Source organism: Orbicella faveolata, unplaced genomic scaffold (genome assembly GCF_042242905.1).
Source record: "Orbicella faveolata isolate gen_17 unplaced genomic scaffold, um_ofav_v1 contig_1, whole genome shotgun sequence".
Lineage (NCBI taxonomy): Eukaryota > Metazoa > Cnidaria > Anthozoa > Scleractinia > Merulinidae > Orbicella > Orbicella faveolata.
Genome location: NW_028301536.1, coordinates 17602858 through 17617074, shown reverse-complemented (window position 1 = coordinate 17617074; position 14217 = coordinate 17602858). Strand labels below are relative to the sequence as shown.

General features: G+C 39.3%; 1 protein-coding gene across 2 annotated transcripts in view; it reads left to right on the top strand.

Moving 5' to 3' along the window:
• LOC110045794 (huntingtin-like) overlaps nt 1–14217 on the top strand; it is a 50312-nt gene that overhangs the window by 22983 nt on the left and 13112 nt on the right. For both annotated transcript variants that reach the window (XM_089292978.1, XM_089292975.1), the window contains exons 27-48: nt 331–406; nt 919–1083; nt 1771–1826; nt 2490–2653; nt 3055–3191; nt 3459–3572; nt 3915–4034; nt 4964–5125; nt 5513–5675; nt 5868–6071; nt 6241–6344; nt 6593–6696; nt 6870–6954; nt 7395–7571; nt 7987–8063; nt 8694–8811; nt 9752–9895; nt 10203–10289; nt 11351–11492; nt 12381–12592; nt 13334–13411; nt 14080–14176. In XM_089292978.1, the coding sequence (XP_089149104.1) occupies nt 331–406; nt 919–1083; nt 1771–1826; nt 2490–2653; nt 3055–3191; nt 3459–3572; nt 3915–4034; nt 4964–5125; nt 5513–5675; nt 5868–6071; nt 6241–6344; nt 6593–6696; nt 6870–6954; nt 7395–7571; nt 7987–8063; nt 8694–8811; nt 9752–9895; nt 10203–10289; nt 11351–11492; nt 12381–12592; nt 13334–13411; nt 14080–14176 (2786 nt within the window). The remainder of the gene's footprint in view (nt 1–330; nt 407–918; nt 1084–1770; nt 1827–2489; nt 2654–3054; nt 3192–3458; nt 3573–3914; nt 4035–4963; nt 5126–5512; nt 5676–5867; nt 6072–6240; nt 6345–6592; nt 6697–6869; nt 6955–7394; nt 7572–7986; nt 8064–8693; nt 8812–9751; nt 9896–10202; nt 10290–11350; nt 11493–12380; nt 12593–13333; nt 13412–14079; nt 14177–14217) is intronic.

The window sequence follows — 14217 nt, the reverse complement described above, 5'->3', positions numbered from 1 at the left end:
ATTGTTTATTCGAAGTGCTCAGTGCCATTCATTGATCATCATTATTGTCACAATCAGCATGGCTATCATCTTGTTGTCTTTGTGTTCATTTGTGACATTTACCATGACAGTCATCTCGGCTACGGAGATTCTCTATTTTCCAATTCCTCTTGATTCACTCTGTTTGTCCCTCAAAGTTTGCGTAAACTATGGTTGTGATATGCAGACCTCCTAAGAGCATTTAAATAATGATAGAGTGAATCACGGGAAATTGGAAAATAGAGAATTGCCTTGTAAACACCTGTAAGTGTTTTCCTATGTAATTTAATAATTTGTTTGTTGTTTCTACAGAGGTATTGGAGTGTTTATCAAAAGGCTCAGGAAAAAAGCCGCTATTTCTGTTCGACCTACTATGAAACTGGACAAGGTGGAAAATGTGTTTATTTACTGTATTCCTTAATTGTCTTCTTGGACCATTTGGCTATCTGCCCTAAGGTCCTTTGCTATGCCAAATTACATATTTTCTTTCACGTATGATGTCATTCAACCCATCTTTCGTTCCACTCTCCCCATACAGTATTGTTACGTGAAATTTGAGTTATGAAAATAAACTACGTGGTGTCCTGGGAAGCAAGCATGAAACAATCCATAATCACTGCATAAATCATGATACCTGTCCATTGATTTCTGTGCTAACTTTGGTTTATGGAGAAAGTAGAAATTAGGGAAGTATAGAAATCAGAAAAGTGTAGAAATTAAAGGAAACTTAAAAAGATAGCTTTAACTGAGATAGAAAAGTGCCAAAGATTAGGAATATTATAACAGATCGCTAATGAAGAAGTTGAAAAAGGGATGGGTCTAAATTTTTCTGGATGTACCATCTGCAGTGTATCTCTTTAACAGAATAATGATAATATTGTTTGCTCTTTTCTATTTTAGCAATCCCCCATTCATTCATTTATCCGCTGGTTTGAACCACTAGTGATCCGTGCCTTGAAGGAGTACACCATGTCGAGTAATGTCATCTTACAACAGCAGGTGTTGAGTCTGTTGGCTCAGCTCATCAAACTCAGGGTGAACTACTCATTACTGGATGCTGATCAGGTAAGCAGGGTGCAAGCAACAACAACAACAACAACAACAACAACAACAACAACAACCCTACAACAACAAAAACAACAACAAAAACTTAAGTACCTTTTTTAGAACAAATGGTTAAAATCGTAAGAAGAAGAACGGGAACGGGAAAAAGAGTTTATCTAGCTGATTAGCAGGATTGAATTTTTAGATTTTAAGGTTTTTGGTTGTGAACTGTTACAATGCGGAGAGAAAAAAAAACGGGAAAGAAAGAAAAGTAACTGAATATAACAAAAAGGTCAAAAAGATAATAGGAACTAATTGAATACGGAATTAAATTTGATATTAGCAGGCACCGAGCAAATCAATTGACCGTCACAGTGTCAACCGTTTTTTATATAAAGAAAATAAATATTTAGTATATTATTGGCCAATGCGCTCACCTCTTCTCATCCTGCTCAAAATTACCGTGCGCTCCTGCAATCAGATGCTTGGCTTAAATCCCCTTGTGTTTCCCTTTTTGCCACGACTGACTTCGGCAAGTACATGAATATTCCAACAGACTCGGCAAATATTGACTTACAGCCGTGACACTTTACAATTCTCCCAACAACCCTGCACAAAATATATTGAGACCAGTAATGAGAAGTTATTTGTTGACTTGATAAATTTAAGACCAGTAAAAGTGCGTGCTTTGCTTTTTTTTTCATGTAGGTGTTCATAAGCTATGTTCAGAAGCAGTTTGAATACATTGATGCAGGGCAGATAAAGTGAGTGTTCTCTGTATCATTTTATTGATGAACGTTTGCATAGGAAATCGGTCTATTTGAGAAACAATTAGGGATTGATTGTACACATGAACAGATCGGAAAATGTCTGATCTGTTCACAAATACAAATAATCCCTACCTGTTTCGAGAGAAAAAAGAGACCAATCAACCGTAAATACAAGCTTCTATCAGAGAAACTGACGTCGTTTCGTCATAGAGGGTTGCTAAAATGAAGCCACGGGATGAAATATGTTAGTTTTCTAACTTTACAAATCGGACTTTACATGTATGGCAAAGCCTTCAAGTTTCATCTGGGACCTGTTCGCTTTCATTACCAAGAGCTGACTCCATTGCTTAAATGCGATTGATACACTTAAGACTTAATTGTTCAGCTATTGATTCAATTAGGGACAAATTCATCCGCTTCCAACCAAACGGGAGCGAGTATTTACGGTAGCAGGTCTAAATTGGTACAGGTCTAATTTTTGATATGCCAAGAAACTTCTCTCGGATTGTATTGTGACATCAGTGGTTTAAGAATGTAAGAGTAAAAGCTACTCTTAACAAATCAAATGAAGGTAGCTTCGTTAGGGGCTGGGAAGTATTGATGGCATGACTCATTTCTGTCTTAACCCTTAACCCTTGCACTCTCTTCCAACAACAGATCCTGTGACACGTTCCTTCCACACATCTTCCAGTTTCTTGTATTACTGTCATACGAGTGCTTTCAGCCCAAGTTTAATCAAGCTAAAGCCATTGTGGGAATGCCGAGAATAATCCAGCTTTGTGATGGTATCATGGCAGGAGGGCAGCCAGCTCAAACTCATGGTACATTTTTATCTACAGTAGTCATATTCTTTTACAACAACCTCTTCTTCTTGAAGCCCTTTGTGTTTAGGTATTAACCACATAGATCCGATTCATAACTCACCATCTACCCTTCAGTTGTTCTGTAAAGACGGCCTGAGAATCTGCAAGCCTCTCCTTCACAGCCATCGTTTTAGGTCATCACGCATCATTTCCTCCCCCAAAAGGAGACTAAAAAGTGGGTATTGTGGGACACTTCTCTAAGATAATGGCATTTACATTAAGTAAAAGCATTCCCCGTTGTAAATCTTAACATAGCAATTTCTTTTATTAAATATATTTGGTTGGACTCGAGTATGTCGTGTCCGTTTGCCTCAAATCTAGTAACTAATATCCTAAAAGTGGGATGGTTATGTTTTTAGGTATTCCAGCTTTACAGCCAATAGTCCACGACTTGTTTGTACTGCGAGGTGCTGGCAAGAGTGGCATTGGAGAAGATATCGAAACACAACGAGAAGTTGTGGTGTCTATGCTACTTCGCTTGGTCCATTATCCTGAGGTAGGAAAATACCAGCTGATTGATGGACAACTGATTGATTGACCGACGAACAGACCAACTGACCGACCGACCGACCGACTGACAGATACAGAAACGGACACGGACACGGACAGATAGGCAGACAGACAGACAGACAGACAGACAAACAGATGGACAGACACAGACTGTTGATCACTGAATTCCTTGACTGAACAGTTCAGGTTAGTGTCAACTGTAGGTAATAAGGGGATAAAATGTGAGTTTTGTTGGATATTCCAATATACATAGGTGCTAGAGATGTTGGTCACTGTTCTTAACTGTTACCAGCGAGAGGAGGTGAAGTGGAAAGACCTGTCAGGGCAAATTATAGATCTACTGCTTCCTCTTCTTGCAAATAAAAAGGTAAAGAATTTTATTTTATCTCTAACCTATTAGCAGTTTTTTTGGGGGCTTCTTGTTAACTTAGACTGGTTTCAAACTACAAGGTACAGAAGTGGACACACCATTAAATAAACAGACGAGCAAACAACCTTGTCACCAGGGCTTTCCTTTCAAACTCGGTAATCTCCTGAACCGAGGTTGATGAGCAAACAATCAAACGCAAACATACAAACAAGCTAACAGACAAACAAACACGACATAGGGGTATCATATAATCTCGCGTCGGCGTTAATCAGCATTTGAACATACCAGCCTGGAAGGTAAATTGACCAGCTGGTTATAATTCACGTTGTAATGTTATAGGTGCAGGTGGAATCTGAATATGGTATTGAGATGTTGCAGGCTGTGTTCGGTGCGGTTGCACCAGGCTCATTATGGCCAGTGGATGCACTGCTGAGGGTGTTGTTTTCCAGTGTGGATCAGGTGAGTGTCAAAAGGCGATAATATGTTACTGCAGTTCGTTAGCCTGGTTTTCAGGACAAGTTTTTGCTGTTGTATGGGCAATGCAACTCGACAGCTGCCATTTAATAAATTTGTATTGGTTTTTGAACCAAGTATACTAAGTGATTGAGTTTTCTTCAGAATATATTATAAATGACTCGTTCGCACTGATTGTTATGTCACTGGATATTGTTTGCTCGTCGACATAAATTTTTGCAAATAAAAACTCGATTGATATGAAGCCAGTTTTGATAAGAACGATTGGATGATGCCGCGTAAATCTACCAGAAATTAAAATTTCTCTTAGGCTATTGAGAAATATCACGCCAACTGAAACAAAACAGGCTCCGGAATTGCGTTAACTAACTTTGTTCGAAATTTCGTTGCAGTCTTGATTGGTTTAATGCTCACGGTAAAGCAGAGAAAAAGGTTGAATTTCTTTTGCACGGTACTGTATGCCAGTGTCGTACCTTAAAGGAGTTCAGTCACGGTATTATAAATTATTTTGGCCACTTACAAAATCACTTTTAAATTGAAGGAAGCCTGAACATAGTACTTTACCAAGATGGAAAAACACCAAAGAGATAATAATAAACCATAAAGGGACAAGGATGGTTAAGGATGGAGAAGATTAACACGGATTACAAGCCACATGACTAACATGAAAATTTTAGGCTAAACTTTTCAAGATGAGCTAACCGTGACGTAGCTCCTTTGAACACCATCGACGGACATACAACCTTTCACTTGACGCTGATGGTGACTTCTGCTTGTAGGTTGTTAGTCAGTTATTAAAAAAAAAAAAACAGTCTGTAAGTCTTCCTTGTCCGAGACGATCATATAAGATAAACTACAGATAAACATGCCAATTATTTTGCTTATCTTTTTCTTTCCAATTTTTTCTTTTATAGACTCAGTTGGCTGCATTCGGCCGTTGGCTGGCTACAGTTCTTGTTGTGCTACAAACTCTCATGGCACAAGTCACGGAAGATATACTGTTGTCAAGAATTGACCAATCGGGATTTAGACCCAAGTGTGTCAATATGATTGATAAACCTTTATTACCCATAGAGGTGGGTCTAATGTCTCAAGCAACTGTCGTTAACACCTTAATTAAGTTGCTAATCTGTGCGAGAAATCGTCCAGAGAAAAATAGTTTTAGATGACTCTGGAATTTCTTTCAGACTTAAATTCTCTAAAAATGTAAAAAGCAAACAAATCAGTAAATTGCCTTGGCCAGCAAAATGCAACTGTCACAATTGGATATGTTAAAGCCACGTGCAAAGAAATGAAGAAAAATATAAATAATTATTTAAATTTAATCCTTCATGGTGGATTTACGTCTCTTGGCCGCAGTTATGAAAGGCCTTACCCTTAATAAAAGATTCGGTATATTTTTTCTTATATCGTTGTAACGAAAAGCTCACAAGATTTATATGTTTCTCTTTTTCACTTTCCAGATTCTTGTCAAATTTCTCTTTCACGTCGTTGAAATGACTGCCAACCGTGTTAATACGGTAACGAGAAGTTCCTTTGTAAATTTAGGATCACAAAGTGAAGAAGTATTCTTGTTAAAGCTGTTTGGTTGCATTTTGACATGCCTAACACATCTATTGAAATCAGGTTTGTTATGGTATCAATCACTGTAGCAATCACTTTGAGTGAATTAGCAGTCGTTCTAAAGCCGCTTCAAAGTCGAACTCAAATTTATCAGGTTCAGCACATGTGTGGAGCGGCTTTTGAACCTCGTCAATTTTTATCGAATTGTGTGACGTGTTTAGAGTGAGGCAATCTTATTCTTGTCCATTGTTTCAGCAAACTTTAAGAAAGTGTCCCAGGTAGCGTCCTCGTCCCCTATCATTCAGCCATCTGTAGAGTATATCAATGAAAGTGTGGCTCATCTTGTGGACACCCACCCAGTTCTGGTCCTACAGTGGTGTCAGGTGTTAAGACAACTGAAGTACATGGACTCGCACTTCTGGTGTGGATTTCTTGACACAGGATCACGTTTGAGCACTGGTAAGAAAAATGCTAGTAGTATCCAGTGAGTGCTTATTTGTGGCATCTGAATGCAAGTTTTGCTACTCCAATCCAATCCAAACCAGTCTAATCCATTCCAATCCAACCTAACCCAATCCAAACCAAACCAACCCACACAACCCAATGTGTCTCGCCATCTTTGTTGCAGCTTCAGGTGGTGATGTTTCACTGGAAGGTCCAACAATGAACAAAGATGTATCTTGCATGGGAGTGCTACTGATTTACTGTGATCTTCTCATAACACAGCACATGGTATGTACCTCTGTTCTTTACCAATTGAATTGAGTTGCGTGGTGCCCCATGACTATAAAACATGTTGTTAAATTTTGTAGCTTATGTCCCTTTTGCCGATTATAAACGTGGAAAATCAGTGGAACAAACCTGCAATCCTCTGTTTTGAACAGTTAGACTAAGCTTTGACTTACTTCCTTCCTTGGTGGAAATTTTAAAGCCAATAAACTTCAATAAGGAGGCAGTAAGTGAACGTTTGTACCCTTTAGGAGCAAGGAGCATTAGACCTGTCCCAAGCAGGGACCCTGCTGAAGATGTCCCTTGAGGATCTAGTGCAAATGGCAGAGGAGCCACCCATTCAAGGATTTCTTAAGTAAGCAGTTAGTCTAATGTGCTTTACCCATTCAGTCGTGAGATTAGAATTTCCTTTGGATTTGTTAAGTCTGTTTATGAAGATAGAAAACGTTTTAGCATTCAGTACTTGGCTAAAAGGTAGAAAATATTCGACTTTGTTGGAACTTAATTCATTATATTATTTACTTCTAGCATTTTGTATAGCACCCAAGAGGGAAGCAAGCTCCTGTTAGACTCGTTCATGTCTTATAAGTCTCTTTTTGAAACAATGAAGCAGGTATGTGTGACTTGAAAAACAAATAATAGTGATATAAGCCCTAGATAGACATTATCTGATGTAAAGGCAGATATAAGACAATTCAAATGGAAGCCATGTACTTTTATATGCTGTTGAATGTAATGTTGAATGTAATGTTGAAGTCCTCGAATGAAATCGTTATGTGAAAATTTAAGTGAAACCTGTTGAATAGTGGTTTTCTGGAAACTTGTACGTTATATTTGATGTGATACTCCTCTGTAAAACAAATTCATAGGGTGCTCCGTAGCAATTGTAGAAATAGAAACAAAAGTGAATTTAAACCCCGAAAATTTGGAGGCCTTTATGGTTGCGGCAACCGATTTTAGGGGTGTCCCAGAACTGCAAGTACTAAGCAAATTCCTTTCTTCTTCTATTTAGTTGTTAGTAATTTTACAACTTCATCAAACTTTTTTCTTCAGCCAAGCCACATGAAGGATATACTGTGCTGTTTAAAGGGAGTACACCAGTCGCAATCCCTTTACCTTTTGAAGATACTGGCCGAGTGTTTTCTAAGCTCTTCTCATCAGTCTGTTGCGAGGATGGCAGAACGTCTGATTTGCAAGAAGCTGGAGATGTACATTGCTGGACAGAAGGCGGTAAAGAACCCTTCTTTTAGCATATTTTCTTTCTTATAGCAGTAGCTTATTTCCTTGCTGAAAGTAACGTCTAGCCACGCACCTTCAACTAGCTGTATATTTGATGCTGATCTGGCCCTACAAAGTGGTTATGTCTGTGGTGAGAGAATTGACTGCTGTGGCGCATGGTGGAAACTCTTGACCGATAAAGCCTATGACACTTTTGATCCCTTTATTCAGAAACTTTACATTGTAGTATTCCGAAGTTATCCACTTTACTTCGAATACGTTTCGAGCGCTTTTACTAACCGTCTTTGGGTCTTGAGTTACGGATAAAAATTGTTATGTACGGCATTTCGAAGGGCGGCAAATTTGTGATCTGATGCCAAGTTTCCGAATGATCCTTGTGGCTTTTCGTGGTATTGTTTTTTGTTAGGAATCCACCCAAGACCACATAGAGGATGAGCTGAAATCTGTATGTCAGTTGATTGCATCCAAGAAGTTAGTGAAGAGGTAATTAATACAATATTTCCTCTTTCCGATGACCCATTCATCATCAATTTCTCACATTGCGTCTTGAGCATTGTTGTTATGGTCGCTTCTAGACCGACTTTTAGGTTGTAGGAATCTTTCGCCAACTGAGAAAAGGTTTTCTCCTTTTTCCCTTGAAATAATGTTTCTGCCTTGATGAACTAGAAATCAGTTATTTTTATGGAAAGAACCCCCACATTTACTGGAAAGTCATTTTTAAGTATTTTCTTCGACGAAGGGGTAATGCTGAAAACAACAGTTTTTCTTTTCCTCAGTTACCAAATTTATCAACCACGTGTGCAGAATTCACAAAGTGCACTCTAAAGGTAGCCTTTTAAAGTTGTGAGGTGTGCTTTGCTTTACTGTGTTAAAGTTCTTCACATGTACAGCATAAGTAAATTCTCCTTGTTATGCACTCTTTTCTGTCATAGAATGATGGGCGGTAAAACAAGAGGAGATGCCCTAGTTTAATTGTTAGTGCATTAACTTTAATTCAATCCAATACCGGCCGTTGTTTGTACTTGTTTCATTTTAAGATATAGATGTTTAGTTTATTACACTCGCACATTTTGTTTTTAACGAGAGCTGTTTTGATTTTTATCTTTTTTTTAGGAACTCAACCCTTTTGTTATTGGTAAATAAACTTCTTCCCTCCAGGCCACCACTGGAAAGAGAAATGCCAGCCATTGAAGACCTAGCTTCATCCATGAACAACTACACAATTGATCGGGTGCCTGTTTACTGTGTATTGTACCTAGTTTATAATGATACACTCACAAAAGTAACTTAAATAGGCAATTTCCGAGTTGCCTTTCATATGAAAATGAAATCCCATATTAAGTGTGTTCCCCCTACAGGTTCATTTTCATGTTAATCCACCTCATTTTCTTATGAAAGGTTTTGCACAAGGACTGGTTTGAAATAGGGGCACAAGGTATCTCGGAAATCGACCTATTCGAAGATAGCCGTCGGAAAGTAATTTACCGTGAAAGCAAAACAGTGAAATGGCGAAATTGAACCAACAAGGATCAAGGATGGCTAAGAATGAGAAAGATTAAGTAGGATTGGGTTCAACTGGCGAACTGGAAAATTTTAGGCTTCAGGATTCACCAGTTATCCTATCCATGACAAAGCTTCTTACTGAAATGCATGTTAGAGTGTCAGGTGCCTTTGGGCGGCGACCTGCATGTCTTACAAGGTTCTTTATAGTTGGCCAAACGAAACGATAGGTAAACAACACAAACAATGCCGCTAGTCCTGAGAGCAAAAGAAGTGCAGATTAACATGACCGAATAAAAATAGAGATTTTTAAAGAGGTGCAGGTCAACTGGTGACCTTACTTTGTGCTCTAAACTTGTTGTCACAAGATCGCACCTGGCAGAGGTCCTGGTTATATGTTCTTGTGCAAGTCACATTATTCGCACAGAACTCTTTGTCTACTCCGGGTTTTAAACGGGACATAACCCTGATTTGATAAAACAAATAGTTCATAGGTGAGGTCATTAAGATGCTGCATTGCAACAAGGTGAGACCTGACAAGAACAATCGACAGTTGCCAGGTTGCCTTTTTTATGAAACAGAGTCAGAAAAAAGGATATTTTACATTGTTACATAATATCTGCCCTTTTTCTTCGATAAACGGACTAATCCTTTTCTTTTTGTCTCAACAGGAGTGGTTTTGTCGTCTAGCACAGCAGTGTTGTTTTGCTGGTCATCCAAAGGACCAGAAGGCAAAAGCCAACATGCCACATGAAGCCATTGAGATGCTCAGTGTTTTGAATGGCAAGGAAGTCTCTGACATTGTAAATCATAAGGTTGGTTTTCTTCCTTTAGAAGATAAATACACCCTATGTGATGCTTTAACTGTAAATTAAATTGTGGACTTATTTGGTTGCCACCTTATTACACACACTATTTTCTCAGCCAAGTTTCTAACCTGCGCACTCAAAAATGAATCAAATTCCTGCAGTTTCTTCACTAGCTAACACTTTGGTGAAGGAAATAATCAAAATAATCCCTTCTCTGATTAACAAATTTATGTTCGACGATGTGGCCGTGGATCTTGTTATTCTTTATCATTCGTTTCGTATTTGATGACATACCATTCTTAATTAATCCAAGGACTTTGACCTTTCACTCCTTGAAGAATGCGTTCTACGTGGCATAGAAAGGACACTAATGTTATCTGCACGAAGACAGAATACTGAGGTACGTTTTACTTTGTTTATATTCCTAAGCTCTCTCTCTCTCCACTGATTCTCCGTGCTTGCTGAAGGTATATCGTCCCGCCCTTAACAAGACAACTGGGAATGAAACGGGGAGATTTGTGATTTTCTTCTAGGCAATGGTAATAACCAATACAGACGTGATTAAACTGGAAGTAGTAATTATTATTATGTGACTTTATTATGTAGCTAGCTCCGTGAGCGGGCAAGGTGAACCAAATCCTGCGCCGTCTTGCCTGCTCGGGACAACCCGATGTGTCCCGCAAGAAAAATTTCCTCGAAAGCCATATAATAAATCCTTTATTGACCAAGCCTGTGTGGTCAAGATGGCTGGATATTGAACCAAGTTCTTTTCTTGCGTGTTTATGGACCCATTGGCGTGGTTCTTTTCTACGGGTGTTTATCGACCTCTGTGGGAGGCACGGTGGCCTCATGGTTAGTGCGCTCGACTCTGGAGCAAGAGGCCTGGGTACGAGCACTGTCTGGGGACATTGTGTTGTGTTCTTCGGCAAGACACTTTACTCTCACGGTGCCTCTCTCCACCCAGGTTTAAATGGGTACCGGCGAAATTAATGCTGGGGGGTAACCCTGCAGTGAACTAGCATCCCATCCAGCTTAGTTCCTTGCCCCCGAGTGGGGGACAGGGCCGGAGATCAATGCTCGCCATCTGTCCCTATTCTTGGCCACGGCTGCTGCTGCGGCCCACGATGTAAGTCCCAGCTCAGCGCGTTCCTTCTCCACAGTTCTCCGCCATGTTTCCCTTGGCCGTCCTCTACTTATCCCATCCAGCGTAGAGTAGAAATACTCCTAGTTGCTTCATGCTGCTGAAACCGGGATAAACTCCAGGCTGCTGAGCCACTTGGCTCGTATGAAGACTTGACTTTACCTTTACCTTATCGACCTCTACTGTGTCTTACCAACCTCGCGCTTGGTCAATAACCTGCATATCTTGTAATTCAGATATTGAGGTTCCAATTATCTTCTTCCTTAGGTCATGCATGGTGCTTTAAGAAAAACTAACTTGTCTTTCCATTGTCTTTTCAGGGAGCAGCAAGTGCTTTATACAGCAATACAGAAAAGTTTGAGAACACAGACATGGATCATTTATTGCTGGTTTCCAAACTAACTTTGTTCTCCCAAATGGGTCAAGTTGCTAAGGATATCATGAGAACTCGGACTTTCAGAGGTAGGAATCAACACCTATTCTGATTAGTCAAAGCGTGTAACCTCCTGCAATTTTGTAACGTACAACATGACCTTCGAGTCTGGAAAATTATTAATAATAGTTTACTAGGATATAAACAGCCACCGGGAAAACTGAAATGGATTTACGATTGAACCTTCGGTAAATTGTCTTTGTTTGATAATTTAGATGGAAATTACCTCGCTATGTCGAACTAGGTTTTGTTGAATTATTCGCTGTCTCGAATTCAAATCATTTTCCTTTGGATATTCTTTAAAGTCATTTACTATCGCCAGTCTCGAACCTCCGCCATCTCGTGCTAGTTTTCCTTTCCCTTTTAAGAGTTCGAGAGATAGCGGGGTTCAACTGTTCGAAGAACTAACTAGAAAAAAGGAGGGTGCATCATTCGTGACTCAGCTCTTTTGATTCCCAATTGTGATTAGCGAGCAATTTATTTTTGTCCGCACAATGCTAAATACGTTGTCAGAAAGACAGATGAGAAGAAATTAGAGAATCGTCAACAAGGGAATATTGTCGTGATATACCACCAATTTCTCAGAACAAAAATAGAAGGAAGAGTAAGGAGAATTGCTGTTCATGATCACAGTCTGCTACTTAGAGGAGCTCAGTCACGGCATTTTGAGTTATTTTGGCCACGTACAAAATTACCTTTAAATTGAGGGAAACCTGAAAATAGTAATTTACTAAGATAGAACAACATCAAAGAGATAATAATTAACCATAAGGGAACAAAAATGGTTAAGGCTGGAGAAGATTAATACGGATTACAAACGACGAACTTGAAAGATTTAGGCTAACCTTTCAAGACGCATAAGCGGTGACGTGGTTCCTTTAAAGGGTTGTTAACTTACACCTTTGTTTTAATTCCAGACAGTGAAAATTCCTCTAGAATACAATGCTTCTATCTGGCTCCTGACCGGCTGTCAGCTCTCTGTAATGACGCCGAATGGTGCAAGAAAGTCACGTGTCTCGCCAGAGCTCTCGTGTCCTTAGTTAGTGCCATTCCTACGCTTCCTAGACATTGTAAAATACCGGAGTCTGGACAAGAAGCTCTTTTACAGTTTGTGTTTGTTCCGCTGGCGGTAAGAATCTATTTGCACATTATCTTTTTTATGCGTTAAGTGCGTGTGAATCCTCCGTACGAAAAAGGCTGTACATTTTACCGCAATACCATACGAGCCTTACACAGTCCACGAAGTACAATATTTTGCACATTTTGTACATTTTTGCAATATTTGTCCCTGTACTAACGACATTGTGTATGCTAGTAGGTTTGAAGATTTTAGAACTTTTGGGTAAACGGGTAAATGTAACAGTCGCCATCTTTTTTCCTACGGAGGATTGTGACTAATTGTTGTTACAAGTGAGTACTGTTTATGCAGTGGCCAGGTAATAGCTATTTGTAGGAGTAAGCTGAAATGAAAGTTTTAGTTTGTGCACGAGACTTTTCTGCTAAAACTATGTTCAGTGTGACATTTCGATTGCTGGCTAGTTTCGTAACATTAAATGGTGTAGCATGCCATGGGATAAACAATTGTCTTAGTGCATCTGGAAGTTTTTCATTCTATTAGCATATCACTAGACAATACGTGTTCGGTTGAGGTCATGCACATGGAATCTCTGTACATACCTTATCTAAACGCAACTGACCACAAAGGTAACTGCTACACTCTTTGTTATTGACTCCGTTAAATTGCATTTAACTGCATTAAATAAGCTAAGTATTAGAGATTATCAACTGTCGTATTATCCTATAGTTGATGGTGTGGAAGTACTCCATTAGATTACATTTAAGGTCTGTTTTTGTATCATTGTGTTGGCAGATGGTGCACTGCAACTTCGTGAATGGAAAACGCCCATGTTCCTCAGAACTTAAGTCTCACCTCGATTGTTTTGCTAAGGTAATCCAGTGTCCAACGAAATACATCTGAGATAAACCTTAGGGCCAACTTTTGTTTCAAGACTGAAGGAGAAAATATCCTGAAAAACATGTTTTATGATTAGAGAACAACAATGTCTGTCTGCCCTACATCAAGACTAGATAGTCACTTGAGAATTGCGCTGTACACTATGGAAAACTGCAGTTAATTCTCAAAGCGAGGCCTGGTGCACAATCATTCATATGAAAATGAGTTTGATTTGCATGTGAATAAAATCTTATTTTCATATGAAAGGATGGGTACCAAGACTCGCTTTGAGAAAGAGACTAAAGGTAATTCGGAAATGGCCTATTAGTGTTAATCCTTCAAGTGTCGTTTACTTTCGACAACTGGCGGCTGAGATAAAGTTTTTTAACGAGTTCGACTTGCACCAGTTGATGACGTTGTCCCTTCAATTGATCAAACAAACCACAGACATGTTGTAGAAGCCGAGAGACGATGAAAGGTTGAAGATCGCTATTTAGTAACCAGTGTCGTTGAACTTATTATTGATAAAAGTCATGCGGAAGAAACCTTGGGATCGTCGGTTGATGGCTTTCATAGCCAGCCAAACTCGGTTGATTTGGTTTCAAGATTTTAGTAGTATACCATTCTTAGTCTGATACGCTTCACACTCGTTTCAATGACAGTTTCTTAATCTTGATTGCTGTAAAAGCGTTGGAGAACTGGAGTTCTTTCCGGTGGTTTGTTCTGCCATCAGTCACGTGCATGTGCTGTTAAATGCAGGTGAGAGAGACAACAGTGGGATTCAAGTTGTTATGTAATAT